We start from the raw sequence: 17618 nt of genomic DNA, 5'->3' as shown, positions 1-17618 counted from the left end.
GAATGAAAGAAACAAGTCAATAGTCTTCCCCTCCTAAGGACTTTGCCATCCTTTGAACTAAATTAAAAAAAAAAAAAAAAAAAACAAGTCAAGAAAAAACGGAGAGATATAACTTTGATTTGGTTTTACATTGAGGGCAAAAAAAAACCACCTTTGAGAGTAATCTTCCAAATCCTCGGATGGGTTTCTTTAGTATTTACCAGCTTATCTCACTGCCTCGGCTACACTTCAAGCTGTTATTTTCATTAATCAAATGAGAATTTTGGGCTCTAATTTTCTCTACATATATATTGTGAGACGACCTGATTATTGACGTTTTTCTTGATGAAGGATATGAAGGATAAACTCATCCAGATTTATGTGATCAAATTAGGTGTTAAGGTTGCCCTACAATCCTTGGCCTAATGGTAACAAGAAAGATAAGAAAGTTTGAGTTCGAATCAAGCCAACCCCTCCCCAATCCCTCCAATCCTGTGGACCAAAAAAAGAATTGTGTTAAGGTTCCAATCAAGGGCCTGCGGTTGCGTTTAGAACACGGCCAAGCTAGCTAACAATAATTTAAGCCGTCTCTCACGTCAATAATTTTTAGCCACAGCCCACCGATCTAATAGTACACGGAAAATGAGCTATCAAACTTTAGTTTTCAATGTTAGACTTTTCTATCTCATATATAGGTGTCAAATGGATTTGAAAAGTAGAAACTATATGATTTGATATATTATGAGTCATGTTTGATAATTTGATATTAAATAATTAAATTAGACCAAACATAATACATATGAGTTCCATGTTAGGTTAAAAACTTTTAAGTTCATGAGATGGTATGGCACAATTCGATAAATGTCAGTGCCATCATATGACACATGGGTTAGTATGATACGATACATAAACCTAAATATATTGTACCATGTTAACCCATAATTATTATAAATGAATTTTTAACCTTTGAGTGTATACATGTTATTTTTTATATTCTAATAAAATTATATTATTTTTTGATAATTTATGAAATAAAATTATATTAAATAAATTTACTTATTAAATATTTAATTATTGATAGAAATTATATTTTAACTATTTTGCAAATCATTTTATGCACAAATTATTTTTATTTACTTAAATTTGTGTCTATAAAAATAAATTAATATTCTTTTCAAAGTTATATAAAAAATATCTTAGTTATAAAACTTAAAGAGAGACTGGTTACATGAAAAGACATAAGGAAAAACATGATGTTGCATTTATCGCTTTTAATGATCTCACATAAATTATAATTAGTCACTATTCTAATGGGTTTTTAAGTCCATTTTATTTTCATAAGATAATTGACGTAATTAATTAGTTAAATTTATAGTGCAGTTTGAGTAACCATTTTATTTTTACATATGATGAACGTTTTAATAATTTAATTAGAAATACTATTAGAACATATGCTTTTAAAAAAAAAAAAACTTTAATGAAAATTTAATATCTAATTTCTCAAAAATGTTGTCTAGAATTTCATTTACTTCTGATATATAAATTAGTCAGCAAAACTTTAGTTATATGTGTATTATTGGATATTAGATCAATGATATGTGTGTATATGTTTTTTTTTTTAAATTAAAATTGTAATTTTAATATATTTATTTAGAGGATTTTATTATCCATTTTTGTGAATATAAATATTTTACTGAATCACGTAAATTATTTGTCATTTTTATTTGATTTTATGTTTATTTATCTTTGATATATTATTTTTAATAATATTAAATGAATTTTTTAAAAAAATAGTTAAAATTTTAAAAAATATATTAATAAGCTGTGTTTGAAGCACGAACCAATTCATGAAAATTACGAACCATGAATTTTACTAGATTATACGTTTAACTTTCATAAGCCGTATTACCGAAGTACGATACATTAGAACATAATCCTAAAGAAACATGACCTATTAACATATAAATTAATATTTAAATAGACGGCACCAACCCAACACAGCTAATATGAGGCACGCAATTCCTAAAAGATTTTTGAGTAATAATTTATTAGGGGTCCCAAGACTATAACATACGTTCCTTTCCGTAAAATGACGTCTCAGATAAGAAGGATCAAAGAAACTCACCACATCGCTTCTTTTCAGTTGGTTTATATTCCAGTATCACTCACCCTGCCGGCTTCTCAAACTTACCAATCTAGGACTACAAGATGCATTTATAATTGTTCAGTCGAACCCGAATCACCATGGCAGGCTTAGACCAATAAATAACAAAAGGTAAAAGATACCAACCAAAGGCAAAGAAAGGAAATTCTTATATATATAATATTATTGGAGCCGCCTCCTTGGAACGTGTCTCTGTCTATTCTTAAATCAATCTATTGGGTCTGGTCGCCAAAGATTTATTTTGGCAGGTCTAATTGCATCTGAAATTCTGAATATCTGATAGCACCAAGCTTTCAACCCCTTATTCTACTACTATCATGACAGTGAAAAGAGCAGTATCTCTTCAAATTTTTGGTTACCGGCTTGTTGGCCGGGGAAAATCGTCTGTTATCTATATAATCCTATTTGCTCTTCTAATATTTTTCATGTTTGCAGACAATATCATTTCTAACATATCGCTTCACTCGGCTGCCTGCACTAAAAAAGAAGATTCTGAAGTTTTACAGACTCCAAAAGCTATAAGAAAACTCAAGACGGATGCTACTCCTGTACCGTTCAATATTTCTACACAAAAGAAGATCATTAAAGTTGATAGTGAAAATCAGAATTTGCTAGTTTCTTCCTCGGGTGTTAGAGAAGAACAGAGAATTGGGCGTTTCAGTAGAAAACTACCAGAATATGAGATTTTCAAGTCAGACGACTTGACAAAGAAGTTTCATGGTCGAGTTTTGGAATTCTTCAACCAGAAATGTGAAGTTCACTTCTTCATGACATGGATTTCAACAGCAGTGTCTTTTGGAAGAAGAGAAATCTTAGGTGTGGAAAGTGTTTTTAAAGCCCATCCTCATGGTTGCTTGATGATTCTATCAAGAACCATGGACTCTGCACAAGGTTACAGGATCCTGCAACCGCTACTTGATCGTGGCTTCAAAGTTCTAGCAGTCACACCAGACTTTCCATTTCTGCTCAAGAATACACCAGCTGAAGCTTGGTTTGATGATATGAAGGGTGGGAAAAAGGACCCCGGTGAGATTCCACTGGCTCAGAATCTGTCCAATTTAATGAGACTTTCAGTTTTGTACAAGTATGGAGGAGTTTACTTGGACACGGATTTCATAGTCCTGAAAAGCTTTAGAGGGCTGAAGAATACAATCGGAGCACAAAGCATTAATACGGTGTCTAAGAAGTGGACAAGATTGAACAATGCAGTTCTGATCTTTGACATGAACCATCCACTTCTATTCAAGTTCATAGAGGAATTTGCTTTAACCTTCGATGGAAACAAGTGGGGACATAATGGGCCATATTTGGTTTCCAGAGTAGTCCACAGAGTGGAAGGAAGACCTGGTTATAATTTTACAGTCTTGCCACCTATGGCCTTCTATCCTGTTGATTGGACTAAAGTAGGTAGCCTTTTTAAGATGCCCAAAGACCGGGCTGATTCGAGATGGGTTGAAGCTAAGCTGCAACAGCTAAATGGGCAAAGTTATGGAGTTCACCTCTGGAATAAGCAAAGTAGCAAATTAGTGGTTGAAGAGGGAAGTATAATGGGAAGATTAATATCAGAGAACTGCGTCTTGTGTAAACACATATATGGTTCTTAAATGCAAAATTTCCAGCCTGAAGATGGTGAAGCTTCTTCGATCAAAACAGATTCTCCTTTGGCAAAACTTCAGGGTAAGAAATTGCAAGAGCCTCCTGTTGAGTGTCAAAATTTTTTTGTACAGTTTGATCCTTGACAAGCCTCAATTCAAGGGCTGTGATTTTTCTTTCTTTGCAAGGCTTCCATCGATTGTCTGATTCTATTTTTCCTTCATGTTGTCATTCTTCTTCCAATTGTGAATTAATGTGAAATAGATACAGATCAAATAAAATAAAAAAAGAAAAAAAATTGGTTTTGAACTTTTCCTTGATGCAAATGTAAGTTAATCTGTAAATGATTGTTTACTTTTGAAAGCTTTTCAAACTGTGTGCAAAAGAAATGGAGTAAAATCAGAACAATCTACAACAAATCATAATCCAAAGCCTTCTCAATCTCAACCTGAATTTAAATTTTCTACATCTCCAAAAGCCAAATCTTGGCAGCCTCCTAAGTGACTTTTTCCTGGTCAATTTACGGTTACTATTTTTTATTTTCCTATTCTTGAAGCTAAAGTCTTTACCCATGAAACTACAATCTGAAGCAAAATCGCTTCGGCTACAAGTCTCGAATTTATTAAACGATCCAGTCTGCTTGATGTATGCCCATGGATTCTGTACTTCACCATTTGTATCACTTTCCTACAAGGGCATAGACTTTATAATGGGTGAGCCGCTATAATCCTATGTAGATACTTGATTTTGCTTACTAGTATTCTATTCCTTAAAGTTTCTCTATAGTTGTTAAAATTAATGATAAGTAATAACATGTAATAAGACTATTTTAGTGAAAGTTATTTTGCTAAACATGTGATAAGATTATTTTAGTAAAAGTTATTTTACAAAATAACTATTCATAAAAGACGCTTAATTAGCGACTCCACTGGGGATGAGTGATTGCATTAAGCAAAATAGTTTCTAATCTTGTTTTTTCAAAAAAATAGAGGATTCTACTGGAAACTAAAATACTCAGACTTTTACCTACATGCAAGAATTGATGAGGATGATTCAAAATTCTCAAGAGATGATGCAAAAGTTAGAAGAGACTATTTCCCAACTCACATCTTCTAATACCACAACTTCTCAAGCCCAAATTGCTATTGATGGAAATGGAAATAGTTCTAATAGTGCTATCCCTCTTGTGAATGGAAATGGAGAAAACATTGCAAATGTGCCAAATCTGGGTGTTAATGAAAATCTTGGTGTGAACAACACCTAAATTGCTGATATTTCCACTATAACTTTTCCTCAAACCATAACTCAGGGTTTTGTCACAAAAAAAGAACTTTAAAAGTTGCTTGAGGAGAAGAATAAGAGTTTGAATTTTCTTAATTTGATTTTAAGTTACCTTATCCTGCTAATATGGCTACTAAACCATATCCTAAGGATTATACTAGTCTTAAGTTTAAGCAGTTCGATGGCAAAACTAAGATGCTCGTGAGCATGTAATGAAATTTGTGAAAAGTCTTGGAATAGCTGGATTGGATGATGATTTAAAATTGAAAGAATTCTCTAAGTCTCTTATGAAAAAGGCGTACACCTAGTATGTCAATCTTACACCTAGCTTTGTTGAATCATGGAGTTAGATATATAATATGTTTAGAGATAAGTTTTTCTCTATCCAAGAAAAGGTTATTTTGATTGACTTGGGAAAATAACATCAGAAGTCACGAGAAGATCTTATAAAATAAATTCAATGCTTCAAGGAAAGAGTGTTGGACATTCAAGATTCTCATGATGAGAAGGAGTTGGTGAAAATATGTATCCAAAGAATGTTTGATGAATATAGTGTGCATTTGGAGAATCTACCTCTTCCAACTTTTACTACTTTGGTTGAAACTACAAGAATAACCAATAATACAGTTCGTAGGTAACAAAAAGTCAATCATTTCACTAGAAAGAATACTCCTACAGTGAATGCAATTCAAGAAGGAGCAAGCAAAATGAGAGGACCTCATTAGCCTAATATATACTTAAAAAAGACAATCAAAGAAGAAGACAAGATAATGATATTGACTTTTCACCATTCTCAGTTCCAGTGGATAGATGAAAGCACTTCTTCAAGAATGAATTAAGGATGGAAATGCTATGTTTCATGACCTCCAACAACAAAAGAAAAGTCTAATCCAAGGTATTGTGACTATCATTGAATGGTTGGTCATTCACTTTTTGAATGCAAAAATCTTTTTAAAATATTCCATCAAAGGGTGTAAGCAAGAGAAATGCTAATTAAAAACATTGGAGTTCAAAATAATTCACTTCCAACTCATCGAAATCCCTGAGGGCAAGTGAATACGATCATTCATGCTAACTATGATGATCTTTCTCCTTAAACTACTCAGTCTGAAGACATGCAAGCAGCAAATATGGTTACTTCTTCCATTGTCGATGCACTTATGAAAACTCTAAGTTTCAAGCATTTCTTTGATCAACTTAAGTTTACAAAAAAATGAAGAAAAGATGTAGCATTTGATCAAAATGAAGTAAATTTTTATTGTAACTACAAAGGCACCATTTGATCAAAATGAAGTAAATTATATAGAGGCATTTTTCTTTGAAAATCACTACAAGAAAATGGGGAATTGGTGACACCTTTTTATCGGCATTTTCTAACAAATGCCACTATTTAATATTTTATTATAAAGTTAGTGACGTTTATTATATAAATGCCACTAAAAATATATATAGTGGCTTTTAGAGTTTGAAACACCACTAAAGTTAAAATTTAGCGGCGTTTATGTAATAAATTGCCACAAAATAATTATCCAATTTTATTATTTTGAAAAATAATTATATAAATTTTATCTTAAAACTTTTCTTTTTGTTTAGTGACATTTTAATTAAAAACACCGTGAACATAGTGGCATTTTGTTTGAAAACACCGCGAGTTTACATAGTTAGTGACATTTTGCTAAACAAAAGCCCGTAAAAGTCATACTTTAATGGCATTTATTATGGTAAATGCCACCAATTTTTCCCAATTTAAATTCGATGCATGCCTATTTTCCCATTCCCTTTTTCCCCAAATTCTTCCACTCTTTGATATACTTTCTCCTTTCTCCTTTCACTTTCATTCCTTTTCATTTGTTCTCACTCTCTGTCTCCTTTTTCTTATAAAATCATTCAAATGAGTGGTCTCTATTCTCTTTCTAAGCTGTTATAAGGTATAACAAAGATTTTTTTTTTTTTTCATGTTGTTAACAAATATTAGGTTGATAATTTGTTAAGAAATTTATTCATTCTATTAAATTTTTTTTTTTTGGAAAATGGAATTCAAAACTGTCATTTGTCCTAAAAGAGACAACATAAACTAGGTCATCATACCTAGTCAATATGCTTTACTATTTAGGATCTCTAGGTTCAATGATTCTTGTTGGTTTAGTGTTTAGCATCCGAAAGGGGAATCGAACATGTCATATTGGATTAGACGGTAGATGTCAACGATGGTGATGGCATTACATAGTTCAACGTAAGCTACTAAAATAAAGAGTAGAGCAATCACTGAGTACATCAATTCTAGCATTTGAGGTGGGAGCTAGATTTGTTTAAGACCACCAACAGATAAATGGTGTAGAATGACTGGATCTATGGTTTGGAGAAAATGGAATGATAAATTTTGGGGTTTTACTTATTTATTTTTGGGGTTGGATTTTAGTGGGTTAAATATTTTGTTTAATGGAGTTACATGTTAAATCTTATTATTTCATGTTTTCAAGTAATTATTATTCTGCTTTATTTTACATCTAATGGATCAAATATGCAATTATCTTAAGTTTTGCATTACTTGTTGGAGAACTACTAAATCATTCTACCATTTTGCTTAGCTTGGTCTTAATTTGATCATATCCTTAGCTATGACTATGCCATTGGTCTATGACTATTTGGAGGTCTTTACTATATTTCACTACAAAACCTAAACTAGTCACTTTAATAGCATTTATTGTGCATTCTATTCTCTTTTTAATTCTTTAATTAATTGAATGCCCATGGACTTTGTAATTTATTTTGATGGCAAAGTAATTGTGGTTGTGTTCAAGAGTTCTTTGTCATTTTATTAAACTGATGATATATTAGATTGTTATCAAGCTTCTAGTATAGAATAAGAATTGAGGGTTTCAGTTTTAATTAGGCAATGAAATCAAGATCTACTTAGATGTTCATAAACCACTATGGTTGTGCTTATTGATTCATGAGTGGTAATTTTGATGTAAATCAAGGGTTTTTTAAAGGTTTTTTCTATAAATCAACTAAAGCTATGTAAAAATCAATGAAGATAAATGTGTCTGATGTCAAAATTGAAAACAAATAGAATTCCTAAGGATGATTTTGTTTGATATTGTGAGAGCAATTCATGTTGATGAAGCTCTTTGCATTGATGATTCTGTTAGTGTTATCAACTGCCTCTTATACAATCTCTGAAAAAAAACAAACTTTATGATCCTATGGGCTTAAACTGATAACTCTAACCTTGGTAGTGGCTTTGCTCAAAGATATGTTATTTGGCTATTAACTTCCTTATAAGTTGTTGAAATTTTATTTTGATTTTGCATGATTAGGTTGCCTTAGCTCAATCTAGCTCAAGTGTTTCCCAAGGTCTTCAAAAAAGAGCTGCAAGTGCTCTTTAGGGATTGTCAGTATTAGAAATTAACAAGTGTTCAAGGAAATTTTTTTTTGTAATTGCTCAATGTTTAACTTATGCAATAATATTTGTACAACAAGTCCTTAGGTGAAATAAGTTCTTTGCTTTGGTACAGTATAAATTTTATCAATATATTTTCATGTAACCAAATGCAAGTGATGATGGCCTTGTTCATGCTATTTTGTTTATAGCATGAAGCATTTAGTACATATGTGTAAACCTTAAACTCTACACTTAATTCATCTTCACTATTCCATGTCTTAACAGAATGTTTGATCTACAATTGTTTAGGTTTCAATTGCGTAGTAATATGTCAAATTGAGAGACTCAATCTCTTTTTTTTTTAGTTTTTTTTTTGTTATAAATGGTCTTTTGACAAATATTATTAATTTTTTCTTAAAAGATGTATCTCTTAGCAATGTATGATATATATTGATGTATTTTCTATTAATATAGCATTATTATTAGAAGACAAGATGGTATAGTTCCACGTATTGCATTAACATGTTTAGACATCGAAGTAATTTTTTCACTTTTGGTCACACAAATGAGTCATTATTCTCAAAATTAGTTTAAGATGTTGTTCGTTACTTCACTGTGATTGTAATCCTTTTTGTCAATATCCACTATATACTATCAGCATTAATGCACTTGTATTAGTCCTAATTTCTAAGAATTTAAAGTTGATGTAAATGGTCAGATTATATCGTTACGGGTAGTTTACATAATAAAATCTACTTTTGGGGAATTCAACCTAAAAATTTACTTTGAAATAAATTATATGAATATTTAATCTCAGTGTATATTAAAATATATCAATTCTTAAGATTAGACTAACAATTTAGAGAATAAATCTTTGCCATTGTTTTGTTTGGAATGAATGAATATGAAATCTCGGTGGAAAATCTTAAGATTGGACCTTTAGTAGAAAATAAATATAACAATTCCTATCAGTAATGATGTGTTAATAATGCATCTTTGTTAACAAAGTGCAATATGCATTCATTCCTTTGGACTGATAATTTGCTTATTCATAAGTTGTCTAACTTAACCACAAATTGAGGTTTTGGTATTTGTTTGATTTTCAAGATGTCTATGAGACTGCTGTTGGAGCACTTTGAAATTTGTTAATATCACCTAAAGTGTTATTTTTATGAACACAAAGTGCAATGTTTCAAGAGGTTTTATTGTGTGCTTGAGAGTAGGTTGTAAAGTTAGTTATCTACATTGGTTCCTGACATTTCTGATAGTTGATTTCTGACATTGGTTTAATTTTGCAGATTAATCAATACCTTAGTCTATATGCTCGTTCTAGTGTTCTTCCCAGCAAACTTTATTAGGGAAAGGTTGTTGAGGTTTGTAGTCCATAATTCATGTTCATTTTTCTTGATTTTATGTACCACTATGAAGTTTAACTTTGTCTTTTTTTATTTTTCAAATTCTTTTATAAAACATATAGTGCTATTTTAGTTTGGAAAGACTAAGCAGAAATAATAACCATTAAGATTAAACTAATATTTCTAGAAAGGGAGGTGACATTGAACTAATCTACTTGCTTTTGAATTTTGTTAAATTAAGGATTTTGTCAATTTTGGTCTTTTATTTGCTTTCTTCTGCCTCTTCCTTTTAGAGATGCTTCTGACCGTGGATAAATATAAATTACCAAACATTATTTGCCAATTGCCATTCAACTATTCTGATTCTATAAGACTTTTAATACGATAGATTCGATATCGGTGACTTTAAGAGTTCTTTTGCAGATAAATATTTCCACTAAGTGTTAATTTTGACCAATTCTGAAAATTGAATTGCTTTTTATACTCAATTTATAACTATACATTGAATTTATATTAACATGGAAGCTATATTGTAGTTTGGTGGCTACATGTTAATTTATGGAATTTATTAACATGCAATATGTTGTTTTGCAGAAAAAGAGGCTCAATCAACTTCAAACATTGTTTAAATGGAATGTTAATTATGTTGACACAACCGAATCTATATGGAGCACTATAGGAAAAAGAACATTTTGTGCATTTTTTTTTGTGATGTTTACTATATATATATCAAGCATCAATGTTTGAATCATATACTAATAAAATTAAATCTTAGCATATTTATGTACCAAAAGGAAAATAAAAATCTTAGCTCTCATTTTGTAAGGTTTATGCTTTAAACACAACCTTACTAAACATATATAATCAAATATTTGAAAAATTAATGTTGTAACTTCCTTAATAATTTAAATATTAGCTCTTTCAATCAGTCCAAAGAGTTGAACAAAATTCGGCTCAAAGATATTGTTAAGGTAATTCATTTCACCCTATTATTAAATATGGTAAAAATAGAAGTGTTTTAAACAGTTATTTGTCAAATGCTTTTTTGTCAAATGTTTTTTGCTTTTGTTTGACTATTTGTTTTGAAATTTTTTTCTCATTTTGTATATTAATCTGTAAAAATACTAATATATATATTTTTTTGTTTATTTTTAGTTTGAGATTAAGGTTTGCTCATCATCAGTTGCTCCATTTCTGTCAATCGTGTCTTTGCCCACTAGTGTTTTAAACTTATGAAGGTATTTCCCTTTTTAATTTTGATTGATTCAAGTAACTTGTTAGGAGATTTAAATTTGTTACTAATTTAAGTGTAATATTTAGTTTAATTAAGTGTGTTAGAGTTTGTTTTCATATAATTAATTATATAATTTTGGTTTGATAATGTAGCAAGTACTAAATGGATAAGATTTAGATACAAAAGTCAAGATTAAGTCAAAAGTACCAAAATGGAGTAAAAATTTTTCTTAATTTTGCATTTAATAATGCAAGTTAATATAATATGATATTATGCCTATGTTTGAGGTATGCTAATATCGATTGGTAAATCTGTAAAATTGTTTTGGAACATTTAGTTTGTATTGGATTTGACTCGGGATATGTTAATTGATATTTTCATGGAGAGTTTACATTGTTAAGGTCAGCGATTAGAGTTTTTTCAACTCAAAGAGCTCTCCAACACCAATATGATCATATTAGACAAAATGACATAGAAGGCATGTTACGAGATGCTTTCAACATTCATAACCAATATTTTCATAATCCGTCTTCTCGCAATGATGGATTTAATTAGTCAAATGTTAAAATGAATGATTTTGTTTAACATGGGATAGGTGTAGGTAACCAATAATTTAGTGGAAAAGTATCAAAGTTTTATAAGTTGCTTGAGGATATAAATGACTTTATGAGGGATCTAAGCATTCAAGGTTATCTTTCTGTGTGCTTTTTTTTCACTTGAAATGGTTATGTGGATGGATAGGAAACTCTTTGACTTTATTATTGGAGTTTATGAAAGAAATGTTTCTTTTTGCAAAAATTCCTGAATCTTGTAAGGATTTAAAAAATATGATTAAGGAGTTAGGTCTTGGATATGAGAAAATTCATAGTTGTCCCAATGATTGCATATTATATTAGAGTGATAGAAAAAATAAACAATCTTGTCATGTGTGTGGTAATTCTCATTTGTTGGACACAAACCTAAAGAAAAGTTGAATGAGGATGATGATGAAGTCTATGTAAAAAAGAAACCTGTAAAGGTTTTATGCTATTTTTCATTTATACCGAGACCGACTCTTCATGTTTTTCAAAACTATAGATTCTAAGAGGTCGCATCATAATGAGCAGGCGGATGATGGATCATTAAGGCATCCTGTTGATTCTTTGGCATGAAAATATTTTACTCTAGGTTTCTAGACTTTGCTTATGATCCTTAAAATGCTATGCTTAGACAAGCATCTAATAGATTCAATCTATTCAAAGTGATAAATACTTCTTATAGTACTTAGCCAGTTGTATTGATTCTTTACAATTTGCCACTATGGATTGCCATGAAGCAATAATCATTATTTTGTCTATGATAATTCCTACAGAGAAAGGCTTGGGAAATGATATAGACATCTACTTACAACCTTTGATTGAAGAGTTAAAATAGTTATGGGAAGGAGTTGAAACTTATGATGCTTTAAAGAAAGATAGCTTCAATATATGTGCTGCCTTATTATGACTATCAATGATTTTCCTATTTATGCAAATTTATCTGGTTGGAGCATCAAAGGTCGTTATGCTTGTCCATATTGTACTATACAGATATATTCGAAGTGGTTACATAATGGTAGAAAGTTCAGTTATATGGCACATCATAGGTGGTTAGATGATAATTATCAATTTAGATTCTAAGAAATTATCTTTGATAGAATTGAAGGGTTGAAAAGAGTGCCACTACCAATTATTAGGTCTGATATATTATCAAAGTTAAAAGATATCAATTTCATTTATGAAAAAATGACTCAATCAAAAAAAAAGTGAGAGAGATATTTAAAATTATCTGGCACCTTAATCCTCAAATTGGTGATGCTAATACTCAAGTTAGTAATATTGATATTTAAAGTAGTAAGAAGAAAGATAAAGAAGATGACCCCAATGAGTCTAAGTTGTGAAAAAAATAAGTATCTTTTTTTACTTGCCTTATTGAAAATATAATTTATCATGTCATAATCTTGATATGATTCACATAGAGAAGAATGTTAGTGACAATTTTATCAAGACAATACTCAATGTGACAATTTTATCAAGACAATACTCAATGCGAATAAAAGATCAAACGATGACTTAAAAAGTAAGCTTGACCTAGTTGACATGAGGATTTGCCCTGACTTTATCCAAATTGCTTTCTAATGACAAATCCTGATTGCCACCTACTTGTTATGGGATGTCTAAAAATGAGAAAGATATGTTTTGTATGGTATTGAAAAATGTGAAAGTCTCGGATGGCTATACATCAAATATATCAAGATGTGTGAATTTGAAAGAATGAAAACTTTTTTCATTAAAGTCACATGATTACCACATCTTGATGCAGGACATACTTTGCCTTGCTTTACGTTCATCAATATCAAAGCAAGTCTCTTCAGTTGTAATTGAATTAAGTAACATATTTAAAGTTCTCTGTGGGAAAGTTCTAAGTGTGAAAGAGTTTGACAAACTTCAAGAATAAGCTGCAATTACTTTATGCCATTTAGAGAAGATTTTTCCTTCAAACTTTTTCATTATTATGATGCATTTGGTTATCCACCTTCCATATGAAGCAAAAGTCAGTAGACTATTTTATTATTGATGGATGTATCTTATCGAAAGGTATTTTTTTTAATAAGTTGTTAATGTTTATGATGCCATTCTAATTAAAAAGGTATATGACAAATATTTTATGCCTTAGGTTTTTAAGGAGGTTAAAGTTTTATTGTCGCAACAAACACTATCCGGAAGGTTCTATTACGGAAAGATATTTAGTAAGGGAATATATGACATTTGTTCTTGGCATTTAAAAGATGTTGAAACGAGATTTAACAGACCATCAAGAAATCTTGGTATGTGACATATTGACTTTATCTACACTTATCTTTTTGAAAGTTTTGGATAACCAATATACAAAGTTGAAGTGGTGGAGTTAGATGATAAATCTTAGGCATAGGGATATCGATATATTCTTTTCCATCATGACTCAATTGAATCGTTTTGCACCTAAGTTATTCGTAAGAGGAAATCATTCATTCTATTAAGCAAAATTTATAAACTTTGCTTCCTATTGTTAATACTTTATTTTGATGCATGTAGTGTATATAGAAATAATTTGAGAGCTTGTGCACATTATCGACAATCAAATATTTGAGAGCTTGATAAGTTGTTCACAAAAAATTTTCATGAAAGGTTAGGAAAAACTATAAGTAATACCATACTTCCCATTTTGAGAATTATACATAAAATGCTTAGGGTATGAATAAAATTAATAACATATATTTTATTCTACTTTTATAGGTTTGGAGTGGAAGGCTTGTTAGTAAAGAGGTGAAATGTCTTTCATAAGGTCTAAATAGGATTGCAAAATGATACAAAAGGTTCATCATCAATGAATTTAGATTTTCCATCAAATCCCATAAGAGATTTAGAAGAACACAAAATTTAGGAGTTGTTACTTTGTCAACTACTAACTATGCTAATGCTAAGGACACACACCCTTTAGAGGGAAATGTTGACTACTATGGCATGATTAATGATATCATTGGGTTAGATTATTATGGCAAGATGAAGGTTGTCTTATTTCTATGTGATTAGGCTTATGTGAATAATTTGAAGGGTATTAAGAAAGATCAGTTTAGATTTACAATCATAAATTTTTCTCGATTAATTCACATTAGATAACAACTCATCGATGAACCTTATATTTTTTCCTATCAAGTCAAACAAGATTTTTATTTTGAAAACCCCAAAGAATCAGATTGATTTGTTGTTCTTCATCACACATCTAGGGACTTATTTGATATGGGGTTAAATACTAGAGATAATGTTGAATATGAAACTGAATATTTTCTTTTTGCTGAATAAAAATTGGATAGAAATATCTCTAATACATATACTTAGTGGGTTCACGAAAATGATGATGAAGACATTTATGAACGATGATGATCATCTATATTTTGTAATTAGAATGTTCAAAACATAATGTAATAAATGCTTTTATGTAATTTATGTGGCATTCGCTTTTGCATATTTATTATGTTGTAAATTATACATTATCTTTTAATTTAATTAAATCGATATGTTTTTTATATATCGTTGGTTATGATTTCTTAACTTCTCAATGTCTATATATGTTCTTTAGATATGTTCTTTATATATAGTTGGTTGTATATACAATGTTTGAACTTTTCAATTTTTAACTAATTTTCTTTTATAATGCAGCTAAGTTACAATGTCGAGGAATAGATTAAGGGGAGTAGATATCAGAGATATTAGCTTAGAACCATCTACGATACCTATTGATCTTGGCCATGGACTTAATCCTTTAAAGGGAAATGTGTCTACTATCGATTCTAACTTAGTTGCTTCTAATCCTTCAACTGATATTGGATCTGGCAATATAAGAGGTCCAAGCTTATATAGTATCCCACTAATTAATTCTGCTTCTAATTTGAATGTAGATATCATAAACCTCATATTTAGTTTTTGATTATAATCATTAAAGTATTGGTAATTTACTATTTACTTTTTATTTTTTATAGTTAATAACAATGGTCAACGAAAAACCAGAAGCAAGGCAACTTTAAAGGAATTATGGATAGCATCTTCGAACAAGCATATTGTAGTTAATACAAACTCTGTTAGGTAACCAATTGGTGAAGAGTGTTAATTGCTAGCTGGATTTTTAGGAATGATTGCCCGTAATGGCATGAAATTGCCTATTCATTATGAAACGTGGCATAAAGTTCCAACAAAACTCAAGACCAAAGCTTTAAACTTTGTTGAGGTATTAGTATAATTAATTACATATTAGAAATATTAATTCTTTTAAAGTTGGTCTATAAATTGTAACTTTTCTTTTTGTATTGTTACAATCAAGATTTCTACTTGAACTACCTACTTCATTTGTGCTTAAGTCATTGGGAAAGAAATAAAAAGACTATAAGCATAATTTGAAGAAAAATATTTCAATCGAAATAGTACTGTAGAGGTTACAATAGATAATCTACATTATGGCATGATTAGGTGGCAATATGAGCAGTTGGTTAGATTTTGGTTTTCAAGGAAATGAGAAGTACTAATTTATAACTTTTAATATTATTTTTAATAAAAAAGGTATTTTATGACAGTTGGTAATATTTGTATTTTTGTTATATACAGGATTATTTTTTATGACAGGAAAAAAAATTGAGATTACCAGCAAAAAGTAATGTAATATAGCCACATGAGTGGATCAAAAAGCTTTGCAAGAAAGCAAAAAAGAAAAGGTAAGTAATGCATCAAATAAAAACATTGTTGTTTATATTTGTTTAGCATTTGTGTCATTAAAGGGCAAAAATGTAAATATGCAATTATTTTTTTATTTTAACAGTTTGGATAGCTTCAATACATTATATTAAACTTTCCCAAATGATTGAACTTGGTTTTTATGGTTGATATGTGTGAAAAAGTTGTCATTTATGCTTTTTAAGGACTTTGTTATGCCATTAGAAGACAAAAATGCCATTTTGCAGTTATATTTATTTTTTAACAGTTAAATAGCTTAAATACATGATATTAAACCTTTTTGAATGATTGGACTTAGTTTTCATGTTTGTTTAGTACTTTTCTGTGTCGTTAAAAGGTCAAAATATAAATTTATGTTTGTTATTCTATTTTAACAATTTAGATAGCTTCAATATATGATATTAAACTTACCTGAATGATTGAACTTGGTTTTCACCGCTGATATGTGTGAAAAAGTTACCATTTATGTCTTTTTAGGACTTTATTACGTCATTAAAAGGCAAAAATATAATTTTGCAGTTATATTTAGGTTTTAACAATTTAAATAGCTTAAATACAAGATATTAAACTTTTTCGAATGATTGAACTTGACTTTTATGATTGATACATATAAAAAAGTTACCGTTTATGTCTGTTTAGCACTTTTTATGCCGTTAAAAAACCAAAATGGAAATTTGTGTTTATTATTCTGTTTTAATAATTTAGATAGCTTCAATACATAATATTAAACTTATCTAAATGATTGAACTTAGTTTTCATGATTGATATGTGTGAAAAAGGTATTGTTTATGTCTTTTTAGGACTTTATTGTACCACTAAAGGCAAAAATGTAATATTATTGTTATATTTATGTTTTAACAGTTTAGGTAGCTTAAATACATGATATTAAACTTATCCGAATGATTGAACTTGGTTTTCACAAATTGATATGTATGAATAAGTTATGATTTATATATGTTTAGGACTTTTTATAATGTTAAAAGGTAAAAATAAAAATTTACAATTATTGTTTTATTTTAATAGTTTAGATAGCTCTTATTACATTATATTAAATGTGTCCAATCATTATTGCCACGCTTGATATGCATAAATAATATATGGTTGATATGTGTTTAACAATAATAGTGTTTTTTATGTAGGAGATTGAGTTGGATGAAAAAATTGGACATGTGAAAATTTTTCGATTAACCTACACGAAAAAATATGGCTCTTACCTGAATGTCAAAATACAAGAAATTATGGTAATTTTTTGGATTCGTTTTATATATAAAGTAAATATTTACTATTTCAAATATATTATAATTAATTATTAAACTTGATAACTTTATTTGATTAATTTATGGGA

General features: G+C 29.6%; 1 protein-coding gene across 1 annotated transcript; it reads left to right on the top strand.

Moving 5' to 3' along the window:
* The first annotated feature begins 2167 nt into the window (after positions 1 to 2167).
* LOC111311125 (uncharacterized) lies at positions 2168 to 4045 on the top strand. The gene has a single exon (XM_022910495.2). The coding sequence runs from the start codon at positions 2461 to 2463 to the stop codon at positions 3745 to 3747; it is 1287 nt and encodes a 428-aa protein (XP_022766230.2). The 5' UTR covers positions 2168 to 2460; the 3' UTR covers positions 3748 to 4045.
* Positions 4046 to 17618: the final 13573 nt, after the last annotated feature.

Source organism: Durio zibethinus, chromosome 1 (genome assembly GCF_047325235.1).
Source record: "Durio zibethinus cultivar Kanyao isolate XHJ-2024 chromosome 1, ASM4732523v1, whole genome shotgun sequence".
Taxonomy (NCBI): domain Eukaryota; kingdom Viridiplantae; phylum Streptophyta; class Magnoliopsida; order Malvales; family Malvaceae; genus Durio; species Durio zibethinus.
The sequence above is the reverse complement of the archived record's forward strand: the minus strand, read 5'-3'. Positions and strand labels throughout refer to the sequence as shown.

Coding starts and splice junctions, on each gene's coding strand:
- LOC111311125 (XM_022910495.2), top strand. CDS start 2,461: ATGACAGTGAAAAGAGCAGTATCTCTTCAAATTTTTGGTTACCGGCTT.